This window comes from Sabethes cyaneus, chromosome 3 (genome assembly GCF_943734655.1).
Source record: "Sabethes cyaneus chromosome 3, idSabCyanKW18_F2, whole genome shotgun sequence".
Lineage (NCBI taxonomy): Eukaryota > Metazoa > Arthropoda > Insecta > Diptera > Culicidae > Sabethes > Sabethes cyaneus.
This window is the reverse complement of record NC_071355.1, coordinates 230,356,866-230,382,650: the sequence shown is the minus strand read 5'-3', so window position 1 is coordinate 230,382,650 and position 25,785 is coordinate 230,356,866. Positions and strand designations below refer to the sequence as shown.

Below are 25,785 nucleotides of genomic sequence, written 5' to 3'. Positions count from 1 at the left end.
ATTGCCGCAACCGTAGCTGTAGCTGTATAGCTTTGCAATCTTTGGAATCAAGTCCATAACTGTATGGTATAAGGAGTAGACGTTTATTAAACCCTGGTTTGAGCTCAAATTTCTCAAATCCAATATTACAGTTTACAACTAGTTGATCAAACAATGTCCTAGTTTGATAACAATACCTGGTTGACTCCAAACTGGATTACCAAACTAACTCGAATATGATATTTAATATGAGCAAACCCGTCATTTCGAAAACTCTGACGCAATTCTAACGTTTCAGTGCAACCCTGATACTAGGTAAAACTGTACTACAAATTACAATCAACACTGCCAAAAGCGTAGCACAGTTTGCAGTTTGATTACTGCTGTTCGATCGTAAATACTTTCACCCGCTGGGCACTGGCTCGGTCGCCATTACGATTTTCTATCGAGTCGCGAATCGTTCGGGTGCACACACCATAATAAATCAGTGCCAGCAGAGTTGGTGCAAAAAGTCTAGAATGCGTCAGAAGAAAAAGCAGTGATCCGCAAATTGCAGTGAAACAGTGAATAATTGTGTGGAGGAAAATGTGGCCCTAGAATCCGTTCCGACTAGCAATGAAACCAGTGGCGAAGTGCGCTACAATGAAGCCCGGCCCCGATGGTGGCCAAATAGTGTCGAACAGTGCGCTCCAAGTGGCGAAAAACGAGTGTAGTAAATATTGTACGCAGCAGCAAGAGGAAAAGTTCAGTGGCAGTAGTAAAAATAGTGCCCGTGTTGAGATCTCGAAAACAGAACCAAAAACGACGGCAGAACCAATTCCGGAAGGTGGCCATCGGAAAAGTTCATCCAACTTTCCACCGTCAACCTCCTTGGTGGCGGCTGGTCCGATTTCAGCTGTAGCAGGAGCGAAGATAACGATGACAATGGCAGCGACGTCGGTGGCGGAGCAGGGTGCGAAGGCGTCGAAAAATCACGTAGACACATACAGCAGCAACAGCAGCCCCGCGAAAACGTCGTCGTCGTCGTCGTCAACGTCTCTCGCTAAAAATAATGATAAATGCGAAACACCGGCGAAGGATATCAACGGGCCCCGCGCTGATAATGGTAACGTTTTGATTATTGTTATTGTGTTTACCTATGGCCAAAATTTTGGAATTGCATTCGTCCAAGCTTTTTTACAGTTTTTATCTCTATCGCAATCTTGGGGTTTTGTTTTTGCAAAAGATGACTCACGGAACTAAACTAATGCGGATGTCACTAATTTACCAGAACCTAAATATTCGTATTACGAATGTTACTGGGAAAAATATTTTTAAAACCTTTTAATATAAAATTGCGAACAATTTTTACACTCACAGACCAGTTAGGTTAGAATGATTTTGATTTACGTAATTGCGCATTTATCTAATTGCAATTGTTACTTTTCATTTTCGACAATACAAACGCTAATACATTTCTAGAAAACTTTCAAGCGATCAAAATGTTTTGATTTAAATTTGAATCAATTATACCCGTTATTTCGGTAATCGAATGGGGAGAAAAATAGGAACTGCTTAGTTCCAGAAGAATTGTCATTTTATGAGAATAATAAAATTTAATTAAATATCAGAAATAACTGAAACGCAGTGAGTCATATAGATTGGAGTTCATATTCTCAAGGATTTTTTTATTTTCAAGGTACTTCGTACTTGCATCAAAAACAATTTTAGTGCGCCACTAACAACTCTTCATCGAGTTATTAGCTATTTACCTATTTACCTAGAAAAAATTAAAAACACATTTCTATCCAAAATGGGCTTTCAACTACTTTGTTTAAAAGAACTAGAACGATCTCTTGTATAAGGCTACTGTCTATGGCTATGGAAGCACTGAATTTTTTTGTCCCAGATCTGACATCATCTAGTTAGAATTGGAAGCATTTATTCAATCCCGATAATAATCAAAATACTTTAAAAACAAAACTACACAACAAAACAAATCAATATTTAATGAAAACATCTGTGATTCGAGCAGAATCGTCATAAGAACTTGACCGGACATCTACAACAGTAGTTTTACTGCTTTAGAAATAATCATAATAGACAAAATAGTAATACACATCTTGTGACGGTGGTGTCAACCAGTTGTACTGCTTCTCGATCCTGCCTCCAAAACAAACGTCGACTAGTTTTTAACGATGCGGCTGGGGTGGTGTTGCTATAAAGTCCGTAGGTTCGTTGCACTAGTCCCGTAATTGTCCTGTACTCTGATAAGCGGCTTCAGTCATTTTTGATAACTGTCAACAGGCTGTCTCCTCCCGATATTGCTGCTGCTTACACAGCTTTGCTTAATTATACTTACTTACTTAGGTGGCTTGCCGTCCTAAGACAAAACCTGTTGAACAAAGTTTCTCCATGTATCTCGGTTGAAGGTTACCGCTCTCCAATTCCTCGACACCGAGTACTCTCCAATTATAAACTGTTTAATATCGGTAGATCCTGCTCCTTTACTGTACTCCCATAGACCAAAAAAAACTTATTGTATCGCAAGGCAGCAATCTAAGACCGCTGTTGTCTTCGCAGTAAATCAACAAATTATTGATTGTTGTACTCTCTGTCTAGTGTACTTTATATTCGATTAATCTTTACGGTACTCGTCATTTGGGAATATTAAACTCCAATTTCTAATTAAGATGTTGTTTCCTCTCTTAGATGCGGGGTTTGACGATTTTGCAAGTGCTATCAAGGATGTCGCAATATAGAGTTTATCAATCTATCAAATACGGCATCCAGATGTTATTTTCAAAATATGTACCTCTAATGTCCAACGGAATGAATTTGGAATTAGATGTTGTCGCTAGTAAGCAAAGCTTAAATTAAACTTGTAACTAGAGATATCAGAATGGTCAAAAATCTGTACCAGCTGAACGGCATCTGGAATACTTAGTTCTTTTAGTTGAAAGTGGTGGGCGATAATTGCTTTGAATTCGAAATTAATTAACAGGATTCTAGATATATTCTAGTCTGTTGAATAATTCAGAAGATCAAATTGCGCAACCGGAATATAGCACCTAGGGCTCGCATTGTTATTGTCCTTACTAGGAAATTAACCAGAGAAAATCTTTAGTTGATAAGTACGCAAAGCAAAGCACAACCTGAGTGCTAATTCCGTTATCGAAATTTGACGTTCTGTTTTTATACAACAGACTTCGCAACCAGCTTTTAGAATACAGGACAGTGCGGGGTCAGTGCTACGATCCTACTGACTCTAACAGCCTCTCCCAGCCGAGATTCGAACATACGACGACTGTCTTATTAGACCAGCGTCTTACCTCGAGGCCAACTGGGAGCCGCATAAGCGTTATATTGCTATTAGCAAGGGCAAGGGCACAATCAACTATGGCCAACGGAATCATCTACAGATCTTCAAAGGCTAGTGCCATATAGTTGATAAGTACATATCAGTGCCTCTCTTTGCAGATGAAAATGTATTGTCAAAAAAATTTCAATTAAATTTTACTAAGTTTTGACGTAGGACTACGTCTCTCACGAAGGTAGCTGATACAAATACCGTGACCGCTCCTAATTCTGCGCATTTTTCTTTATATAAGTATTTTTTAACATTGTGCATAACTATGATCATTGCGTTATTTTTTTATAAATGTCTGTTGAATATTACGCCATTATTCACAAACGGGCCATAATATTTGAGAGCGAAACAATTTAACGTGAAACTGAAGTTATTTTTGATGACAGAAAGCATCGTCGTTAGCACCAACGCTAAGATTGTCCTTCTAGAAAATTAACAAATTTATGATCTAAATTCGTTGCATTGATCAAATTAGCCAGCACAATTAGAAAGAATAATTAGTTTTAGTCATGTTTTAGACAAAAAGAGTGATTGCATGCATTGCTTTCCTTAGAAAAATACGATGCAATAATGCGCAGATTTAGGCACAGATTTTTAATGCATGTTCCAAATTCTGCGCAGTAATGTATCCTACGAAGAAATCGCGAAAGAATACGCAACCTCACCCAAATGGCTGAGATATAGAGGCATGAAAATTCAAGTAGAATCTTTAACTTGCATTGATTGGCATCCTGTGCTGTGTCTCGGAGTCCGAACCTACGAGCGCCAATTCATGAAACCATGTCTTCTATTTTTTTTAATGTCCAACCTCATGGGGCTGTCAGAGAGTGGGGAAGTGGTGATGAAAACATGAAACATGAAAACACAATTTTTAGTATTAGTTTACAGTGTAATGTTCAGTATGCAGAAAGCCCGAATCAATTCGTCCTTCACGTTATTGAGAATAAAATATTTACAATGAGGCAATCAAAATGATAACAATATGCCTTTGCCACACGGACAGCACAAGAAGGCCGGGTCATGGATTTAATTATAGTAATGGCTAATGCCGGATTTTTTGGTGTGCTTTCAGCGTATATAGGCATAAACAGCATGGCAGGAGTATTTATTTTCACTTTTTGGGTGCGCAGAATTAGGAGCAAACATGCGCAGAATTAGGAACATGGGCAAGAAAGTGCGCAGAATTAGGCACCGTGGATAAGTTTACAAAACGAAAAATATACTCAATTGTTGGTCGACTTATAATTCCTATATTTTTTATAAGATGTTATAGACCGTAGCACTACACGTTGAGGCTATCCACGTTGTTAATTTAAATCTAGAATACTTAGAATAGCGGAAAAAGACATAAAAATGTCTTAACTGCGCAGAATATGGTACGTTCACGGTAGTAATTCTAACAAATCAAAAAATGTGAACGTCACAAAAAAATTAAAGATTTTGAACGCTAATAGCTCTGCCAATTATGAATGGATTTTGATGGTTTGAATACCAACCGATTCATAATAAATGTAGCAATTCTGTGATTTTCATAACAAGATTTATTTTTAACCACTAAATTTCCACAATTCCACATACATTTTCTTTATGATTTCCTTGCATCGCAGCCAGGGACGACAGTTCAACACTTCATCTGTTTAGTGTGATTTCCTCGTATAAAAAAAGTAGCAAAACCCTCCCGTCCCAACAGGTCGAAGACGATTTTTGAACCTATACCAATTTATTACCTGTGCTTGGGAAGTACGCCAGAGTGCAACACCACCCCTTTCTTTCAACCAACTTCATCATTTTAACATAAAACCTAGTCCAATTGGATGTCGTAAAAGTAAACAATTTTGTTAAAGTGAGAAAAAACCCCTTTTCTTCAACCGGTTTTATGTTTAAACATTAAATCTAGTTCAAATTGATGTCCTGAATGTGAAACGTCACCGAAAAGTGAGCGGTCATGCTTTCCTTTTGCCAGATTGCAAGTATGTACTGCAAGAATTTGTTCGGAACTGTTGTCTTGCACGGAAACAGGGCTGAAGAAAATTTGTGCATGTGACGCAGCAATTCTCAGCAAAGCAGCGACTATCTTACCCGAGAATAGTTTTTGAATGTTTCATTCGCTGCTTTGCGTCAGTTAGTCGCTTGCAATTCTTTACATAGTTTCAATTGTATTTCTGTCAAGTATGCAAACAGCTGTAAAGAAGAGTGTCAAGAGGAACTAGTAAGATGCAGCGGACGTTAGCTTACTGATATTTCGACTGGTTGTCCATATGTTAGTTGTAAGACAACTATACTTGAAATCAATCTATCACAATGAATGGTGCTATCAACAATTTCATGGAAATTGACGGATGCGAATCAGTGTTGTAAGGGACGATTCAAATATGACGTCCACCAACTTTCTGCTTTTTTAGACACCCCCCCCCCTCTCTCTCTCTCTGTCCGATTGTGTCACAAAACTCAATTTCCCCCCCCCCCCCCCTTGGACGTCACACAAACTCAAAATAAAAATAAAAAGCGTTTTGAAAGTAAAAAGTGGTTTATAAAAATAGCTTAACCTTTTAAGAGTAACTAACTTAAGAAGTAACTAAGGTCGGGTAATTAAAAAGTTATAAATAAGTGATCTTAGGAAGCCGTAAGGTGATCCTCCGAAAAATCAGAATATGTCGTGAATATTTTGAGTGTAATTTGACTATAGTCTAGTCTACTAGAAGTATATTTCGACTAATTGTGACTCAATTTGGCCATTGGATGGTTCACCGGGAGAAAATTCAAAGGTTACCTGAAATTGGTCATTAGAAATGCAAATGTTTTTAATTTGTAACAGTTCAAAATGAAATGGAATATCAGCAATCCTCAACTGTAAATAGACCGCTCACGACTCGACATGGCCGCCAAAACGTTCACTGGAAAATTAGGATTTGCCGTCAAAGTGTACAATAAGTGAAAATTCATGTTGAAGTTCGCGCTACAATTTGAAAAAGCTTTGAAATAAAATATTTCGGATTCAGAAACAGAAATGATGCAAATACTGCAAATGTTCGCTGACAAATAAACGAGGTTATTTCGCAAGTTTGTTGAAATTACCAATTTCACTAGTGTAATTTGATAGATGTGGTATAGTAAACTGAACTACCGGTAACATTTACTATACTTACAAATCTAATAGCAAATATATCAACTTTTGTATAAGCTCTTCACCAGGTATTGTGCTCTCTTGGGAAAATTTTAACAGAGATCTAACCATCGCAGTTAGGCTACGAACAGGCTACGAAAACTTTGTTGCTTTCATCAACGCGATATACAGTTCGATGCCCTTGATCATTAATTTTAATCACTTAATGTCGAATCTTTCGATGCATTTCATAGTGGCCCGGTTGAGTCACAAACCGTTGAATTTATATTCCTATTTCATATTGTTCGATTCGAGGTTGAATTAACATAATTCCGAACTCAAAGAACAATTTTCGCTCGTTGACCACCTTTACGGATGTTCCGGATTTGGTCCGGATCCGGATGGCTTTTCAATAGCACGGATTGTTTACTTTACTTATATTACGCCAAAGAATAAGCCATAGGGACTTTAAAAAGAATTTTGAAGCTATGAGAAGACTTCACAGATATGAAAATTTAACGGATGTTCCGGAAGCTCTGGAAGACCAGGAGGGGATTTTTTCTGTCTCACCAATCACCTGTAAGATGGAAAAATATATACTTGACATCTTTCCCAAAGGAATCATGGTCGTGTTGATTCAAAAGTTCGTAAAATTCGAGTATAGCCCCAATTAACTCCATTTCCATATGCTACGTGCACTTGTATAACGCGCTTCATATAACGCGGTCCCAATTACCCGCGTTATACAAATATCAACTGTAGTTAACATTGACAAATTGTGCCTGACTTTCAAGCGCCGTCAGCTGAGACAATAAGTTCGAAGATCGAAATAAATCGACGAGTAATGAATGACTGAGAAACTTTTTGCTGCCTTTTGATGAAAAAGCAATTTTTTTCGACGGATGTCACATTTGCCTAGACCCCCTCCCCCCCCCTTGTCACAACTTGTCACAAAATTGACACCCCCCTCTCCCCCCATAAGCAATGGACGTCATTATTGAATGATCCCTAAGTGATTTGGCTTTTTCGGTTTAACCTTAGTTGTAAGCAAGCTCTTTTAGTAAACTAATTTCGTCAACTACATACCAGTTTTAAACCAGTTACTTAAACTTGACTAGTGCAGACATTTAGGATATTTAAACTTAACTTCATTTAATAAATGTGTATCTGTTTTAGGGCATTTATTTACTGTATGTATTGCAATAATATTATAATTATAAATTTGCATAACAAACTGCTGAACATTTTGAAATTGTCGAATTGTGCCCGCATTCGTAGTCCTACGTGAACCCGTCGTTCGTTCCCCTAGGCACAGACCTCCATATTTTTTATTATTAGCATTAGCATTAGCATATGAGGTTGCACACATCGTAGATGGCTATATAATCGCATTATATACCTGGCTACGGCCGAACAACCGCAGGGGAAGCGGATAGGAATGTTAGTGATAGCATCTACTTTTGAAAATGCAGGGAACCCATCTTTCATAGATGTTACAGGAAAACAAAGGATATCGTGTTAGCAGGGCAAGATAAACAATAAGGATCATGAGGATTCAATAATAAAGTATGTATACCTCTATACTTTTTATTGTACGCATTGTATCTACGATTTGCAGAGGCTTTATAAGTAAGGTACACCGGGGCAAGTGGGACCTAAAAATGCATAGTTTGGGTTTATTCCATTGTGTTTTCTATACGTATGATTATTTCAAAATTCTTTCAGCACAGAAACTCTTCAGTGGTATCACTTCGAAGGATTAATTATGAAAAAGGCCTATCAATTTACATGAAATGAATCTGGAGGAAAATTTTCAAAATTATGGCGATAGGTCCTACTTGCCCCTTTTACCGGGGCAAGTGGAACCTATATTCAAATTTGATTGAAAAGCTTAAAATAAAAGTGAATTGTGTAAGTTAATATACAGCAATGTTAAAGCATTGCAAGAAGCAATCAAAAACAATATTTGTACGAAGGGTTCATTCAAAAATAGCGTAACAAAATCAGATCTCAACGGGCGACTTTATAATTTATATAAAACAGATCGTGAGCAATTATGCTGTAAAGTATTATTGTAACGAAATGTAGTTGAATACGTCGTTGTCTCCAATTCTTGAGAGACGTAATTTAGGATTAACCATTTTTTACCCGAGCAAGGATTGACAACAAAAGTATATCAAAATTATTACATATTCTGCTGTTGATATCAAATAGAAACATGTTTCGTTACCAACTCAAAATGGCATTTATGATGTATCAGACTGCTATCATTTTGCTTTTTTTTTATTGAAAGAAAATGTGTTGGTAGATTCTATATATGATGTAAATAAACCTTAAATATTTAAATCAATCTATTCTCACTTAAATTTTTTTCTAGTAAAATGGTAGGTTCAAATTATATGATGATAGCAAAATGATGATGTTATGATAGTAAAATGAGAACTAATTCTGTTTTCCTATTAATATTGTGTAACAGCAAGATTAGTATTCCGTTTGATATTTTTTATAGCAAAAGTAGTATTCAATTTAATTTCACGGCGTGGAATTTTTGCAATCAATTTTGATATTTTAACCGCTAAGTCGACCAAAATGAAATCACACCGAGTATTCAAAATCCGTTACATCAAGGATCAAATTTTGTTTTCAATTTGCTCTAAAACCCTGCTCGGGTAATAGTTCGTAAATACGATTATGATCTGTTTGTTCTACCATGCCCAATTCGGTAGAGCTACTCATAAGAGATAGTTACGTTATAATAACCACAACACTTTGTTGTTTCAATTCCAGTTGCAGATTTGCTTAATTATATCAAATTTGACTTTCCAAATTCAAACAACATCGTTTAGGTGTAACCAAAATGTGACCAAACTGTTTGTTCCCTCACAAGCTGTGCATATGGGCTTCTTTATGGGGCCCCTTGGTTTAGTCCTTTTCGGTTTTATTTTAAAGCTTTACTGGTATAAATATTGTGTAATTGAACTGAAAATGCTCGGTAGTACATCTTAAAAATGTATTAAGACAGGAAGTTTTGTGATGAAACACTTTATTTTTAATAGGTCCCACTTGCCCCGGGTGCTTTGAAGTGCCGACCTTATTTCGACCCATTTTTTTCAATGCCGTTTGTCAAATTAAACAACTAGTTTTCGGGTGTAATTTGTTAATATACTCATTATGTTTACCTTCTGTCAGAAAAACATGTACTTTTACGTAAAGCCTGTGGCCAAAATATCATTTATAGAAAGGTGCGTGAAACTTACAACGCAAATTGAAAATAACCCTCAAATTGAAAGTCCAATTTTGATGTTTAGAATGCCTGTTATAAATAATCTATAATTTTAATACATGCGTTTGAGTTGTATCTTTCATTTCTAGAAAGGTTTGGTTGGAGAAAATGAGGTTGAAGAGAGTTATGAGCTCCGTTCCCACTTACCCCGTATTCCCACTTGCCCCGGGGTACCTTATCTATTTCGTACTAATTTAAACCTTAGTGATTACACTGTTATATAACGAATGGGTGATAAATTATGAGTAAAATTGAATCTGTTCTAAGCAATTCATAATTATTGAGGGCACAATATGTTAGCGAGTAGCATTCAAAATGCGGGAAACAAAAATTTTATCAAAAGCATCTTAAATATCGAGAAAATCTCCTAAGCAAGCAACAACCCGCTCAAGTGATTTAAGGTTCAAGCACGAATCATTCATTTATGAGATTTCAAAGGCAGGTTTTATGCTCAAAACAATAGTATTTGCAGCATTTTAAGAGACTCCCAGATGATCAAAATATATAAAACAGCGATTAGTTTGAAACGCACCTTTGTGGCAACTCGTAAATGATCCTGGTAGAGCAGAGTGTTGCTAGTTGTAACCCGCGTGCGTTGCCTCGCGGGTAATTCAGAGCCGCGTCCCAACCTAATTTTCTATAATTTCGGCAAATAAACAGTTTTTTGATGTGCTAATCTAGATTCACTATAACGGAGATAACCGGAATGTACCCTAAATATACCTGGTGCCGGTGGGGTTCTTGAAGAGAATACTTTTCGCTGCATAGTCGTCCGGCACCTTTGCAACGTGGCCGGCCCACAATAGCCTCCAGACTTTTAGCAGCTTTGAGTTATAAACGTCTTGATAGACTTGATACTTCTTTATCGACAGACTTCGCAGCCAGTTGTTAGAGTACAATACACCGCCCAGCCGAGATTCGAACATACGACGACTGGCTTGTTAGAACAGCATTGTACCTCGAAGCTAACTGGGCGATATATGTCGCCCGCTGATACGATCCAGGAATCTCGCCTAGTAGAGTTTGCAACTCATGGTTCAACGCATGCGCAACTCCACCTTCCGTCTGTACTTACTCCGCCAAACATGTCCGCACAATCCGCAACACCTTTCCTTGAGCTACGTCAAGTGCACACGCATATCTTTCGTAAGCAGAGTAACGATCCCAAGTCCGTGAAGAACTGCCGATCTGATTAGCTCCTGGATCGAATCATCTTGTGTGCATCTTGACCTAAAAAGCAAAGCCTGGGTGCTAATTCCGTTATCAAAATTTGACCTTCTGTTTCAATACGACAGATACAACCAGCTGTTAGAATACAGGACAGTGCGGGGTCAGTGCTACAATCCTATTGACTCTAACAGCCTCTCCCAGCCGAGATTCGAACGTACGACGACTGGCTTATTAGATCAGCGTCTTACCTCGAGGCCAGCTGGGAGGCATCTTGACCTAGAGGCTCCTAATTTGTCAACTCTCACGGCAGGATCAGGTTATAAGGTAATGCACTCTCGCTCGATTACTCGATCGTAAAATTGAAGTATATCCAGGTTTGTCCATGTGTTGGTCGCTTTTTCTCAGTTGTTTTCTCCCAATTTCATATTGTACTATCGATGATGTTTGAAACAATTTTATTTCGTTGGCAAACATGTGGAAAGAAATTCTGAAAAAACATAAACAGTAGTGGGCATAGCAGGTTACCTTGAGGGATTTCTAATTATATCGCAATCAGGAGAGAACATGTTGTGTCGTACTAGTACATCTGGTACTATACCATCAGCAGATTCTCATTCTTAATAGTGTCTAATTTGCAGCAAAGTTGATGGTCATCAATTATGAACCATCACTCAGACTTGGGCCCTTTTCAATTGTTGGTCTTTACTTGTTTAAACTACCGTTAAACTACCACGACCTTCTTCAGCGGAACAAAAGGAAAACACTACTTTTCACGTTGCCAATGACGTTGATTTCAAATTTAGTGATAATCAGCTAAAACAACTAACTTTGAGCTAAGCTTATGAGATCGATTAACAATAGTAATGTCAATGACAGCTGAAACATCGATAGGTTTGGATATCTATACTAGAGAGATTAATATTACTGTATTTAGGTATCACAACTGGCTGGTTAAGACATTATTTATTGAAACTATATTCTTTTATTTAAACAAAGCTCGCTTTTTCCTGCCTTCCTATGCTATTCTATTCATTATTACACTAAAAAAGATAAGGAATATAAAAGAATATTACCTTGCTTTAATGAACAAGAAATGTTAAAGTTTCTAAAGCAACGATTTTAAAAAAGAACCGATTGTGGTGCATTAAAAGCATTGTATCATAATTCTTTTTCATTCATCGGACAAAAACTAAATATGCAAATTACGACTAACGTTCAACTAACCATCGTTACTTAATTAAATTCGAAAAAGTAACTCAATGTGCAAACGCTGTTGACCCGTTCCCACTCGTCATATTAACTAGAGTAGTGTTTTTTCTCCTACTTTAATCTGTCCCTTACGTTGAACACAAAAGATCTTTGCTGTGAACGTTAGGGAAAAGTAAGAAAGAAGGCGTGTGAAGTGCGGAAATTTTTTATGACTCAAACGACGCTTACTTTCCACAGCCACTCACTCGGGGCATCCACACCCCCCGGCTCCCGGCACAGCGCCATCGTTGTTCCGTACAGAATAGATATATAGGGCTTTTGCTACACACACATGCAAGACATCTGTTGGGCACACATTGCAACTTTTCCTATTCGATGCAGCAAAAACGTGCTGGATAAAATTATCATTTTTTCTAAAATTATTCATCATTTTAAAGCAACTAATAGTTTAAGTATCCGACAAATGTTCCCTGAAATATATGCTGACTTTTGGTAACTAGGGTTTCGGTGAATTCGCGTTAAATCGGTGTCCCAAATATACTGTTTTTTGCAGCAGTATACCGGCATAGGCGGCATAGGCCAAGTTGAAAGTCACGGAATATAAAATTGGTTTTAGCATAATAAATTGCTCTCTTAGCAGAAAGCAACTGCTGGCTATTGATATTTGTTTAATTTTATCCCGCTAACTTAGGTCATAGTTACATTTTTGATCATTGCTACCGCGTCTTAGCTTATTTGTTGAAAATAATTTTTTTATTTAGTAAACAGATATATTACCTTGCCATATGTATGAAGCAATTTGTAATTTCTGTTTTAAATGAAGAAAATAAATCATTTAAAAAATTTTGCTCTTCCCAGCCCGTGTGTTTTATATGGAGCTGTCACTTTTGCCTGCCCAACAGATCTCCAATACATATGCACTCTGCAAACACCCTATAGACAGGCACTTGTGATGCATGGTGTGTGATACGCTTTTTCAGCTGTAAACTCTCCGCCTTCCTTACCCTCCCGCTCTCTCTCCCTCTCCGGTACCCTGCCCTGCAATCGTTGCAATCCACGACGGCATGAACTGCTGCGCTTCATACCTTCGTTCACCGTGATGCGTATAAGCTTAGCGGCAAGCCAGCAAGCGTCTTGTTTGGGTTGTTTGCCGAGGCAGGAACTTTGCTCTGATTCTGCTGTGACTTTTGGCATTTGTTTTGCACGTTTTTACCATCGCTGGTGTAAAGGTTCTTCGAACCTAAATATTTTTTGAGAGATATTAATTTCTCCTAATATTAGATGAGTATTCATTACACACGAGTCACAAGACAAAAAGTTACATAACAATCTAATTTACATTAGGTCATTGTTATTGCTTCCACCGTGGAATATTGCTACTGGAGTAAATTTCACCTCGTACAGTTGAAATCAATATTGATTGGAGCAGTTGCGTGTTTCTATTTATTGGCGCAAGAGGAAGAAGGATGTCCTTCAAGTAGCCTTCTGTCTTGTCTGTTTCCAATTCTAACAAACCCGCCACGGTTATTCATAGTTTTCATAGTCGTTTGACTTTTTTTTATCTGCATTTTCTTGCTCTATACTACTAATTATAAACCATCGCGTTGACCAAATGTTTAATCGATATAGCTAGATGACTTTCCATCTCGTTGCGCCTGAAGGGTGAGCTTTGTTGGTACAGGAAAAACCTTTTAAAAAGTCGATGGATTTTCATCGAGCGATAAGTAATTAACGTTTTTTAGGGCTATCGAAAAAGGAGATGATTTTCGTAGCATGGAGGCCAACCCGAAATTCAGTTGTATTATTTCGTTAATGCGTAGTAATATTGTAAGGTATATAGAAATGTCCTGCACGTTTTTTCGTGTATTGCAATCAATACGTCAGAGAGCACTAGAGTGCTTCCTTGGGAGTTGAGAGAAGGCTTATTCTACGTTCCGAGTTTCCAATCCATAGTTTGTTTTCATAGCCTTAGTCTATTCCGATTGTTCAGGGCGACGATCGACTGGCTCTTAACATGGAATTTAGACGTCATTTTGAGCCGCTCTTAACGTGGAAAACGGACACTCAGAAGCTCAAATGAGCTCCCTTTCCCTGTTCGCATGCGACTAAGTTCCCAGTGGGCATAATTAAAACAAACGTATCTGAGCCGGCACTACGGGAAAATAGAGGTAGCACTTGTTGGATAAGAGACGAAGAACAACTTTTATACTAAAGTACAAGAACTATGTGTATGTGGTCTATCATAGCGTTAGTGTCAAGGGTTATACACTATAGCCTTTTTACTAAGACATCCTTAAACTTTTGTTGAGCAGATAACACTCTTTTCAATTCCGACCTCTCTCAGGAACAGTTCGCTTCAGAATTGAGAAAGTGATATTTAGTGTACCTGTGCAAAGTCTTCATTAAATGACGCTCTGAAGTTCACGGTTTCGAAAGACCTTGAGTCTCCTCCAGAAAATTTTTCCACAATAATACCTCAGGTGCAGTTGCTAAAGGCAAATGTTATGAGAAATATCTAAAAATCGTGAGAAATCCGGTCGGTATACTTTTCTCGCCTGGGACTCTCCTACAGATATGCGTTTCCAAGTAAGGATGGGAAACGGTCATATCACAGCATCTTCAATTTAGGGCGGTATGGTTTGCTCCTGACAATGAGAAAAGCTCCAAGCTTCCTGCGCTTGATGGGTTAGCCTTAAGGGGGTGAATTTCGGTTGGGAGATGAAGAGACAGATTTTTTACTTTCGTTTTCTGCTCTGGGCAATCTCTTATGCCCAATAAGAGTTTGCCGAACGGACGTAGGCGAAAGGTTCCCTCTTGTTCAATAGATTTTAACGTTTAAAATTGAACCTAGTCCAACTTCATGTCCTGAACGTAAAATGTGTTCAGACGAACCCTCCTCATCTCATGCGGTTTTTTCGATATGCTGGAAGGATGCAATCGAAACTGAAGTCTTGCATTAAAACGTGACGTGACCGAGGACTGAAACGGTTACAATTAATTCTATACATTTCCCAGCATGCAGCTCCGTGTTAGACCCTTAACCAATACCATCGCTCCGTACTATCTCTGTGTCGACAGTGCCTATCTCTTGTAAGCGTCGAAACTAGCCCGAATACGTACATGATAATAAGCCAACGACATCTTATGTACGATGATCAGTCACACAAAATGTCATAGTATAGAAATGACACGCATTCGCCGCTTTTTACTTACAGTTGTAGTTGGAATAGTATGGACAAGCGATAGAGAATTAGTTGTAATTATTTATGCAGTTGAGAAAGCTAATTCCAATCCATCCTTGCATACAAGAATAAAGTATATTTCAAATTTTGAATAGGATTTTAGTTATTGAGGACCTAGGTAGGTACAATAGTTTAGTGCGGGGTCATCCAACCTATTTTCGTTAGAGTAATGCGTAAAGAGAAGCACAGAAGACAATTAGGCACCTTTTATGTATTGTGGAATTTTATCTTTCTGCTTTTGATAGAACAAATTGTAATAGATGAGTCAATTATTTTGTATTGAACAATAAAGCATTATACTTCCAGACTTAGGTTTACAACACGAAAGATGCAAGATATGCAAGAGATGGAAAATGTCGACAACATTTGGATAAATGCATTGAGGGGCCTCAAGACGTAGGTAACATTGTGGGTTAGATACTTAAGGATGCACGAGGCCTCAATACTAGACACGGACAATTGTGCTGATAGCTGACACTTTGAGACTATGACCACGAGCAGAATCTAAGCAGAACTCAGTCCAACTTAGTCTTGGTCTAAAGAGGTAAGTTCGCTTTGCCGATCATTTGACCCACTCGTGAGTCGGGGACGTCTCAATTTGCACCATTCCTATTTTGCGCTGGTGTATTGCAGCCTCCGTCAGCTCGAAACTTTTCCAAACATTTGTTTCTTGTTTCATCAGTGGAAAACATTGTTTTCCTTTGGCCAACATCTGTAGAGCACACAGTTTTCTGCAGATCTTCCATTCCTAGTATCTGTAATATAGTGCCTAAAGTTGTATATAATTAGCTATACATTTTTGCCTCGTCCATAAATCGCACTTTTGCCCCGTCTGTGAATCGCACTTTACCCTGCTAGGCGCTTGACGGGGTTTGATTAAATTATGGAAAAGCGAAATATATTTTGAAATTCTTTTCGTCGTATTTTCAAAACAGATATGTGAGTAATGTAAAACGCTGCTACAAATTTTCAACAAGTAATATCCTCCTGTTGATGTCGTATTTACCGTATAATGAAAAATAACATCAAAACCGCCCTAAAATAACATTTGCAAATAACTCAGCAACTATGCTTCGTAAGCAACCAAAGTTTACGTTAGATTCAAACTGTCAAAGTTGTCACCCATCCATGCCAATGTATAAACAATTTACTCGGAATCTGCACCGATAAATCATTTGATCGCACTTTTACCCGCAACGCACTTTTACCCCTCCTTACTCTATGAAAAATAGTGCTGAAGACTTTTTACAGAATAACATTTTAGAAAGAAAGGATTTGCCCTATACGAAGAATGATTAATTATATGACCTGGAAAATTTCGATATAGACCAAAAGTATATCGCGTTGTACCATGGCAAGTGGGGCTCGCACCCCCACACTCTTTCAGTTGGTACTCGAATGTTTTACTCACTAAACTACCGCCGCCCGTTACATTAGGTAGTCTTATAGCTAATTTTGTTTTATTTTCCAATTGGATCATTCCCCGTATACGCATTAAACATTTCCTATTTGACGATATCATTTTTGCTTAACTGCTCTTTGTTTCTACTGCTGATAGGATAGACTGTGCTATAGAAACAATGCAGTGTGTTGTCAACGATCGCACGGCAAGTCTCGTGATTAAAACTTTCCAAAATAGTTTACGTCATGACCGCGTTACATACGAGTAATAAGAAAGTAAGGATACAATTTACCAAGACAGCATAGGGCAAACAAAGGTACAATAACTTCTCAGAGCAAGCATGGGTTCTATTGGTCGTCTTGGTCGGAGGAACGGCGCTTTAAACGAATCGACCGAAGTGTGTTAGCTCGACCGGCTAATACCTACTCGTACTCGGTTTACTCTCGAGCCGGACCGAAACCCAATTCGTAACGCACTTTAGTCCTCCTTCAACTCGCTAAAAAAAATGAGAAAAACTCCGCTTAGCTCAAGGAGACTTTGGGCCTAATTAACAGAAATGCCGGCGAATATAGTTTGTATTGTAAGTGAACCTTTCAGTCTTGCTCAAAACAGAATCAGCTTGCGCATTCCTTGGGATCCCACGAAAAGTATCGCTCTATGCTCTGTAGCATTGATTGCGGCTCTTTAAAACTATTGGAGGGGCAAAAATCAGGTTAAACTACAGTTTCCGGAAAATTATTGCTAACAACATTGGTAAAAGGATTGCGAATTGAACAAGCTTTTCTTCTACCCTACGATAAAACTGAACCTTGTCGTGGTGTAGGGCTTTGTAACTAATCAGTAAATGAACAGCGGTCACGTTTACTTCTGAATGTGGGTATATATCAAAATACTTTTGTGATTTCAAGTGGGACTCGGGGTAAGAATTTACCAAATGTGATTGTTGCGTTGTCCAGAAAGTGCTTTTATTCCGTTTAAAAATAAGGCCAGTATGGGGATCTCTGACAATAGATGAAGTTTTCTGGGATTCATCCCTATTTATCACAACTGTCACAAATATCTCCGAAAAATGTCGGATTGATTGAGTTGGTCAGGGGCTTAGGGTTAGTAAGGGGATCTAAGCGGGATACCAGATCCGATTGAATGCCGAAGGACCACTCTGTAATGATTTCGGGTAATAGCACTTCTTAGGTAGCAGATGGGAAAATTAGGTCAATTCGTGTCGCGTGTTCGAGTTTCGGCTAGGCGGTGCTGCTAGATAGAGTAGGATTTCTGCACTGGCCCCGTGGCTGTCCTGAGCTCTGATGGCCGCCCGCGGGCTCTGTCGATGGGAAGGGGTCGAGTCTTAAAGAGACGTTTAAGCCCAGAGTTTTACAGCACTTTGGTCTCGGGGGTTGGAAGGCGGGCGAGTCTCTATATTTTGAAGCTTCTGTCGACTACCGCGAACGTCCAGCTTGTGCTGCGCTCAATTTACTTTGTATCGTGGGAATGCACTGTGAATGCTAAGGGGATGAAAGATTAAATTTGCCCTGATAAGTTGATAACCACTAATGCTCCGAAATTTGTCTTACCTATTGGTTCATTTGTGGTTGTTTGTGTTGGAAAATTGAAAGCGGGCGCGCGGTTGAAGACCGGTGTCAGGCGGGGCTGACGATTCCTCCACTTCTTCACTATACCACATATTGCAACTCGAGTGGTACAAAAAGTCCAAAGCACATTTACAAATTCGATCTATTATTTTTCTTCTCATCATCATCATTATCATCATCATCGTCATCATCATTTTATCATCATCATCATTATATTTAAAATATGACATTCCGGCCTTTGGCAGAGAGATCTTAGAGTCAGTTCGTGGAGTCCGCGCAGGGCCGAAACGCCTCCGCCTGCGGGTGTAGGCGTGACGACTATGCTTGGGGCTGTACCTGTGTTTTAGTGGGCGACAGTGCCTGTCTCGTCAGGTAGAACTTGATGTTTGAGGTCTCCCTGACACTTTGTTGACATCACAAAAGGGCCCAGCGCAGAGTTTTATACGCTATTAAGCGACCAGTTGGATAACCCGAAAAAAAGGAAAAAAGGAAAAATGAATTGAACAAGCTTCTCTTCTAGATAGTTGAAAGAAAGGTTGACCATTTCTTAACTTTTTTGCAATTCCTCATAGCGGATAAAACGCTTTGTTAGTGTATCCTCTCAAGTATCCTCTCTGAAATAAATCTTGTAACTTATTTTTGCTTCTATTACAGAACCTTCACGTAGCCACAAGAAAAAGAAAAACAAAGACAAGGACCGCGAGCGTGAGAAGGTAAGACTTGATTCAGCAATTTTTAGCCATATCACTAACCTCGTAATTCCTTCCTTCCAGGAACACAAAAAGTGTCGTCGCTCCGATGATCATACCATTTCCAGCAGTGGTCTTCTATCAACTAACACCAGTAGCCTGAGCTCGAAGGACAAGTCATCCAGCAATTCGTTGATCCAAAACAAGGAAAACCAGCACCACCTGTTGCAAAAGCCGGATGCAGCCCTGGACAAAGCTCCCCCAACCGTTGACTTTCCACCGCAGATGAAACAGGAACTTACAATTGAGACGAATACCATCAGTAGCCAGCAGTCACCGGGTAGGTTGCTTAGCAGCGGGGGTACCAGCACTGTCGCTGCTCCCGTGACGGCAGCAGCGGCGGCGGCAGCAGCAGCAGCTGTAGTTTCCGGCGGCACTCCGATTTCACCTATCAACCTACTGCTGAATTTGGAACGGAGCAACAGTGAAAATAGCAACATTAAAAAGCAAGACATCTTCATCAAAAAGGAGTACAAGCCGTTGAAGCAGGACAAAACGCGCGAAGATGTGACAAGAGCGCTCACGTTTGGTGACACGAATGGTCCTATCAGCAGCACCAACACTACCATTAGCAGCAGCAGCAGCAGCAGCAGCGGCAGCGGCAGCAGTAGTGTCACCGGCAGTACAACTAACTTAACTAGCAATAAGAACTCCAATATTTTGATAAAGATTGAATCGCCCAAGAATGTGGAAGATAAATCGAGCGTGGTGAAAAAGGAAATATCAAACGAGGTTGTAGCGACTCCAGAAAAACTGGCCAATGGAGGTATGAATGGGCCTGCCGCAGCGCTTTCAACTCCTCCCGTACACATCAAGCAGGAAACACCAGCGGAGAAAAGCTCTACACATTCACATGATTCGCACGGTCATCACGGCAGTAAATCATCGTCCCATGTTAGCAGTACTAGTGGCAGCAAGTTATCTAATTCGTCCTCATCTTCATCAGTGCACAGAGGCAGCAGTAGCAGTGGAAGCAGTCGGGAATGTTCCCGGTGCTATAAACGATCGAAAATTAAGCGAGCAAACATTGGAATTCAGTGCAAGCGTGATAAGGTGGAAGTTCCGACCTCATTGGCTGGAGTGGTACCGCTAGAACCTTCCACGAGGATAGCTGCTGTTAACAGGGATATGAACTGCAATCGGAAAGGTCTCGAGCATCTCAAGTATGGCCGGTTCATGCGAATTGAGGTGCACCCGAATGGAGGTGCTTCTGTTGTGCATATGTATCAAGACGAAATTAGCGTTCTTTCGGAAAGCGAAATGGAGGAGCTCGTAAGCGAGTTTTTCTCCGTTTGCTTCAACGAGGATGAAGAAGGCTACGCTGATCATGTGATGGGAATTGTACATAATGCGGCCGCTTATCTGCCGGATTTGCTGGAACATATGGCGGAAAATTATGCCAATCTCACGGTGAAAGCCGGTGTGTTGGGTAGGAATTCTGACATTGAAACTTGCACGATGAGTCAGTACAATGAACAGGTATGTTTGGAGGTGTTTCTCCTGAATGGGAGTAGTTAAAAAAATATTTTCCTGTCATTATAGGTTGTAAAGAACTATTCACACGGAACAGTTCGGTACGGTCCGCTGCATCAGATCAGTCTAGTGGGAAAGGTCCACGAGGAGGTTGGTGGTTACTTTCCTGATCTGCTGAAACGGCTCGAAGATAATCCATTCCTCAATAAGGTAAGTCGATCATACATTTTTTCGGTAAACTTGTATTGGACATTTGTTTTGCTTCTGTTTCTCAGACGATGCCCTGGGGAGAACTATCGATTGTGCAAATGGATCCTCGTTTGTCGAACGACGGTCCCATATTATGGATCAGATCCGGAGAACAGCTAGTTCCAACGGCGGAAATCAACAAAACCCCCATGAAGAGGCAAAGGTATGGCAGTCAAAAAATTTGCAAAAAAAGAGACAAAACGCTTATCGTTGATTTTTAACCCGCAGGACACGGATAAACGAGTTGAGAAATCTGCAATACTTACCACGGCTTACGGAAGCCCGAGAAACAATGATCGAAGACCGCACCAAGGCACACGCAGATCACGTCGGGCACGGTCACGATCGGATGACGACAGCGGCAGTTGGTATGTTACTCTTAATAACAAAAATCTTTATTTATTCCCCCTTTTTTGGATTTTCTGTTACTGAACTTACTTAAAACCGTTCTTCTATGAAGACATGACTGTTAGGTTTCAATATTTATTGAAAAACTGTAACGCCGCATGACATGGTAAATTATCTTATTCTTTTAGTGAAAACAATTTGAATAACTTTCAGTTAGTTAGGTATTGGCAAGTTCTACATATTGTTCCTAAATCAATTGTAATTTCGCCATATTAATGAATTAAATTAATCAACCATCCTCTCCACAGGTGTACTGAAAGCCGTTCGCTGTGGAATCCCCGACGAACTAAATCGCATCACCAAAGACGTGGTCGCATTCGATGCTCACTACTTTCCGCACCTTGTGGAGAAGCTGCAGCTGGATTTGCACGAACCACCGATTTCACAGTGCGTCCAGTGGGTTGAGGATGCCAAGTTGAACCAACTGCGGCGGGAGGGCATCAAATATTCGCGGATATCGTTGTATGATAACGATATATACTTTCTGCCCCGCAACATTATACACCAGTTTCGAACGGTGACTGCCGTCACCAGCATAGCCTGGCATCTGCGGCTCAAGCAGTACTATCCAGATCAAGAAATTGTACAGGAAATTGCTAATGGATACGAAGTAGATCCACCTCACTACAAGGAAAAGCAAACTATTTTACCGCATCCAATATCGGCGGAGGATAAAAAGCATACACCGGTCAAGCGGACGCACGACGGTAAACCAAAGAAGGTTGAAAAGAAAGACTTGAACGCGACTCCAAATGCCAAGGACGATAAACGAACATCCGAGGTAGAAGATACACCAGACAAGCAAACAGCTAAACTGGCCAAAATCGACATGAGAAACTTGGTGACAGATGAAAAACTAATTAAAGTGGAAAAGAAAAGCAGCAGCGGTAGTATTTCATCATCCAGCCACAAGCACCCGTCTTCTTCGTCAACCTCATCGTCTCATAAGTATCACAGTAGCAGTAGTAAGAAGGACAAACACCGCTCGAATGGTGAGCGAGACAAAGATCGAGACAGAGATAAATATCGCGATCGTGATAAGAACAGGGAACGAGATAAGGATCATGACCGTGAGCGAGATCGAGATCGGGATCGTTATCGGCATCACAAATACCATTCCTCTTCAAGTAAGTCGTCGTCGATATCATCATCAAAGCATCGTGATTCAGATGAACGAAATAGAAAGCTGTCGCATTCTTCATCCTCGTCGGAACGACACCCACACAGTGGTAGCAGCAGTCGACGAGAGTCCACTTCTAGTGTCACAAAGGAAAAGGAATGCAACGTTGCAGTTGTACCACCTCCCATCGCAGTCGAAATCGAAATCGAACATATTCCTGAAGTTTCCTCCACTGGTGGCAACGATATCATTCATGAGGACCATGTTATGATAGAAGATGCGCATCCAACAGCAGTACTCACCAGCAGCGAAAGCAATTACGAGCCTGTGATAAACTGTAACGACGAAGCTAAGCTTACTGTTGCAATCGAAACGACAATTTCGGCAGAGGGCGATGAAATCTGCACTGAAACTCTGCTACTAGTGAAACCGGAAGAGGAAGTTATTACTACCACAATTGTGGATGACGATCAGCATCTAAGCGCAATGCCAGCTGAGCATTGCGTGGTGAAAACCGTTGAAAATGTTAAAATCGCACCTACACAGCCGCCTCTACCCACGGAAACACCACCACCATTACCACCTTCTCCACCCGTTATCCCTCCAGCACCGCCGGTAGCACCGCCCGCACCGGGCAGTACACCAACTAAATCGTACAACCACGACACCGTGGAGCGAGTTTCATCAACACCAAAGATGAAAAAGTGCATTCAAGGTGCCGTTATTCACCCCAATAGCAGTAGCAGTAGTGTTCCTCATCAAAAACAAACCAATCATCTGTCGTCAACGCTATTATCATCGTCGTCATCATCTTCATCATCAACATCGAAAGTACCATCCAAGACATCCAGTGATCTGTTAAGTTCAATTATGGCGCGAATGGACAACACACCAAACCGAAATGCCAACAATTTCTAAGATTTCTTTGACTTCCAGATTCCTCCTCCTTAAACTTTCTTGGCACCCGACTTTTGTTCTCTGAAGTTAATTCTTTTTGATCACATTTCTTCGTAAAAGTCGTTAACTATTTTTTCTTTCCTTTCAACTCTCAAAAAGGCAATTTCTTTTGCTGCCTCGCTGTGCGTGTGCTGATGTAGACAATTTCGGCAGAATGATCTAATCGACAATTTCTAATCGGCATATTTTTTCAGTTCAAAAGACTCAAGACTCAAAATTACGAAAACCCCGTTTCGTTGTACATGATATGGTGCATTAGCTCTAGAATTCACAGGCAAGGTACAAAAAATTCGCACTGCCATCTCTCTTAACAAAACCAGAATACTGATAAACAACAGCGTTATCTGTGCTTTCAGTTTCTCAATTCACGATCTCCCCTTGTTTCGAAAGGAAAAAAACGGCATAAACTCAAGAAACAAGCCGCAGTGGTTTGTCAATGTTATTATTCTACGTGTAGAAATATATTGCATATTCATGTTTCCCTCCCGCACACACAAACACAGAAACACACGTGAAATGCTTGTTTGATCACATTGTTCTAGTAAGTTAAAATGAAGGAATATGCAAAGAAACAATTAAAACATATTTTTATCTCTATTTCAAACAAAAAAGGAAGCAAATTTACTACCTTGTAAGAAATAATTACTTATAGTGAATAGTTTTAGACAAAACTTAAAGTAGTTGAAACATTAGATTCAGGAGTAAATAACAGCAAAAGTGAATAGATAAAACACCCAACACACACCCACACAAAACAAACGAGTGCATCGCTGTGAAAAACTGAACATAAGTAAGGGTCGTATGAAGTGAGTGTTAGTTTAACTTGTTAACGATTTGTTGATCAGCTGACAGTGGCTTTAATTTATTACGTGGGCCGTCAAAATAATATGAAGAAAAAGAGCAACACAAACATTCAAAAAATATTTGTGTCGAGCAGATGTTGGCAGCAGAAACGAGATAGGTTCGATACCCGAAAGGGTCAACACTGATGGTTTGCATTGTCCAGAGCAGGTACAGGATTATTAAGATAACTTATTTTTATTATCGATAGGTACTGTCTGAATAGAAACCCTGGAGGCACGTAGCCTACGACGTTCTACTACTGCGTAGGTACTTTTTTTCGTTTAGAGCACACCGCAACCCTCCTTCTGTAGCAATTCTTCGTAGTCCTATTACACTATACCTACTTATCAATGCCTTCACTTCTACTGGCTCGCAAAAGCGATATATTGTATGATGTATTGTTCTTAGTTTTAAACTATTGATTAGTTCTTCCGTTTTATATTATTTTTATAAAATATTATTTATGTAAACACACTACACATACACTACAGACACGTAAAGCTATCGCGTTGTATGTATATTTTATTATATATGAAAATGATTAAAAATTTATCTCTATTCAATCGATTACATCTGTATATTTTAAGAGAGAAAAACAATAAAATACTGTTTACGGTATTAATGGTGTAAATCTGGTCGCCTCACTGGCTGGGTAACAGATAATTTACTGTTATAGAGAAAATCATCTCTCCGTATGACTGTCATCTCTGTGTATGGTAAATGTTCTAACCGTAGTTTCTAATCCAAAACGATTCCCGACTCGACTCGATCAAATCTCCGTACAAAAATGAAGAATTGGGCTAAAAAGCAATGCCTCGAAGCCCGCGACACCACGCGACTTTTCTTGGTGTTGTAGTACAGAGTAAAAGCGACTTCGGCGAAAAAGGACTGCGTATTTAAACGAATGTGAGCGAAGCCGCAGTCGCGTGCACTCTGTAGGCACCCTAAAGCGACTGCGATGCTACGCGACTTCGCTCATATATCGCTAAATGCACAATCCTACTTCAGGCAAAGGGCTACTTCAGGGCTGCGCGTATAATTACAGCAAGAAAAAACGTGTCGCGTCACAGGTCGCTTGCACTCTGGCGGTGCCCTAAGGCCCCGTACAGAGTAAACGACAGCGACGCGACACGACTTCGCTCTCATGTTGCTAAATGCACAGTCCTGCTTCGGGCGAAAAAGGGCTGCGCGTATAACTACAACAAGAAATGTCGCGACGCGCCGCATGTAGCTTGCACTCTGGCGGTACTCTTAGACGCACGTGCACCTAATCAGACGGAAGTTGCATACTCTGTTCTGTTCTCTTCAAGAACATTGAGCCCGGGACATCCTGACGTTGTCACTCATTGCAGCTCGATATAGAGATGCCAGTAGGGTGGTAAAAAATTCACCCAATTTTGGCTATTTGCCACGGATAAGCTAAATCCAACCAATTTACAGGTAAATTCGTTTCTTCTATAGGAGGCCAATAAAGGGCTTCAAGTCCGTTAAATCTGGCTTTAGTTTTCAGAAGGTCGCATAATGCATGCAAAAGGGTTGATTATGCAACCTTCTGAAAACTAAAACCAGATATGTGTGAACACAGCCCTGCTACCGGCGAAAAATAGCTGAACAATTTATTTATTTATTTATTTACTATTTGATGGGGCTTTCAACCGTT

The 25,785-nt window shown here is 39.8% G+C and overlaps 2 protein-coding genes across 2 annotated transcripts in view; one reads left to right on the top strand and one right to left on the bottom strand.

Moving 5' to 3' along the window:
* Nucleotides 1-25,785, bottom strand: part of LOC128744146 (UDP-glycosyltransferase UGT5-like) — a 32,884-nt gene that overhangs the window by 5,426 nt on the left and 1,673 nt on the right. The window lies entirely within an intron of this gene.
* On the top strand, nucleotides 437-24,690 carry LOC128744144 (uncharacterized). Its single transcript, XM_053840946.1, has 7 exons — nucleotides 437-1,084; nucleotides 18,981-19,039; nucleotides 19,100-20,554; nucleotides 20,618-20,758; nucleotides 20,824-20,960; nucleotides 21,026-21,165; nucleotides 21,454-24,690. The coding sequence occupies exons 1-7, from the start codon at nucleotides 595-597 to the stop codon at nucleotides 23,241-23,243; spliced, it is 4,212 nt and encodes a 1,403-aa protein (XP_053696921.1). The 5' UTR covers nucleotides 437-594; the 3' UTR covers nucleotides 23,244-24,690.

Bases quoted from the DNA above. Each gene is read 5' to 3' on its own strand.
- LOC128744144 (XM_053840946.1), top strand. From the start codon at position 595: ATGAAACCAGTGGCGAAGTGCGCTACAATGAAGCCCGGCCCCGATGGT. The intron at 1,085-18,980 runs GTAACGTTTTGA...CTTCTATTACAG, and splicing joins CGGGCCCCGCGCTGATAATG to AACCTTCACGTAGCCACAAG. The intron at 20,759-20,823 runs GTAAGTCGATCA...TCTGTTTCTCAG, and splicing joins ATAATCCATTCCTCAATAAG to ACGATGCCCTGGGGAGAACT.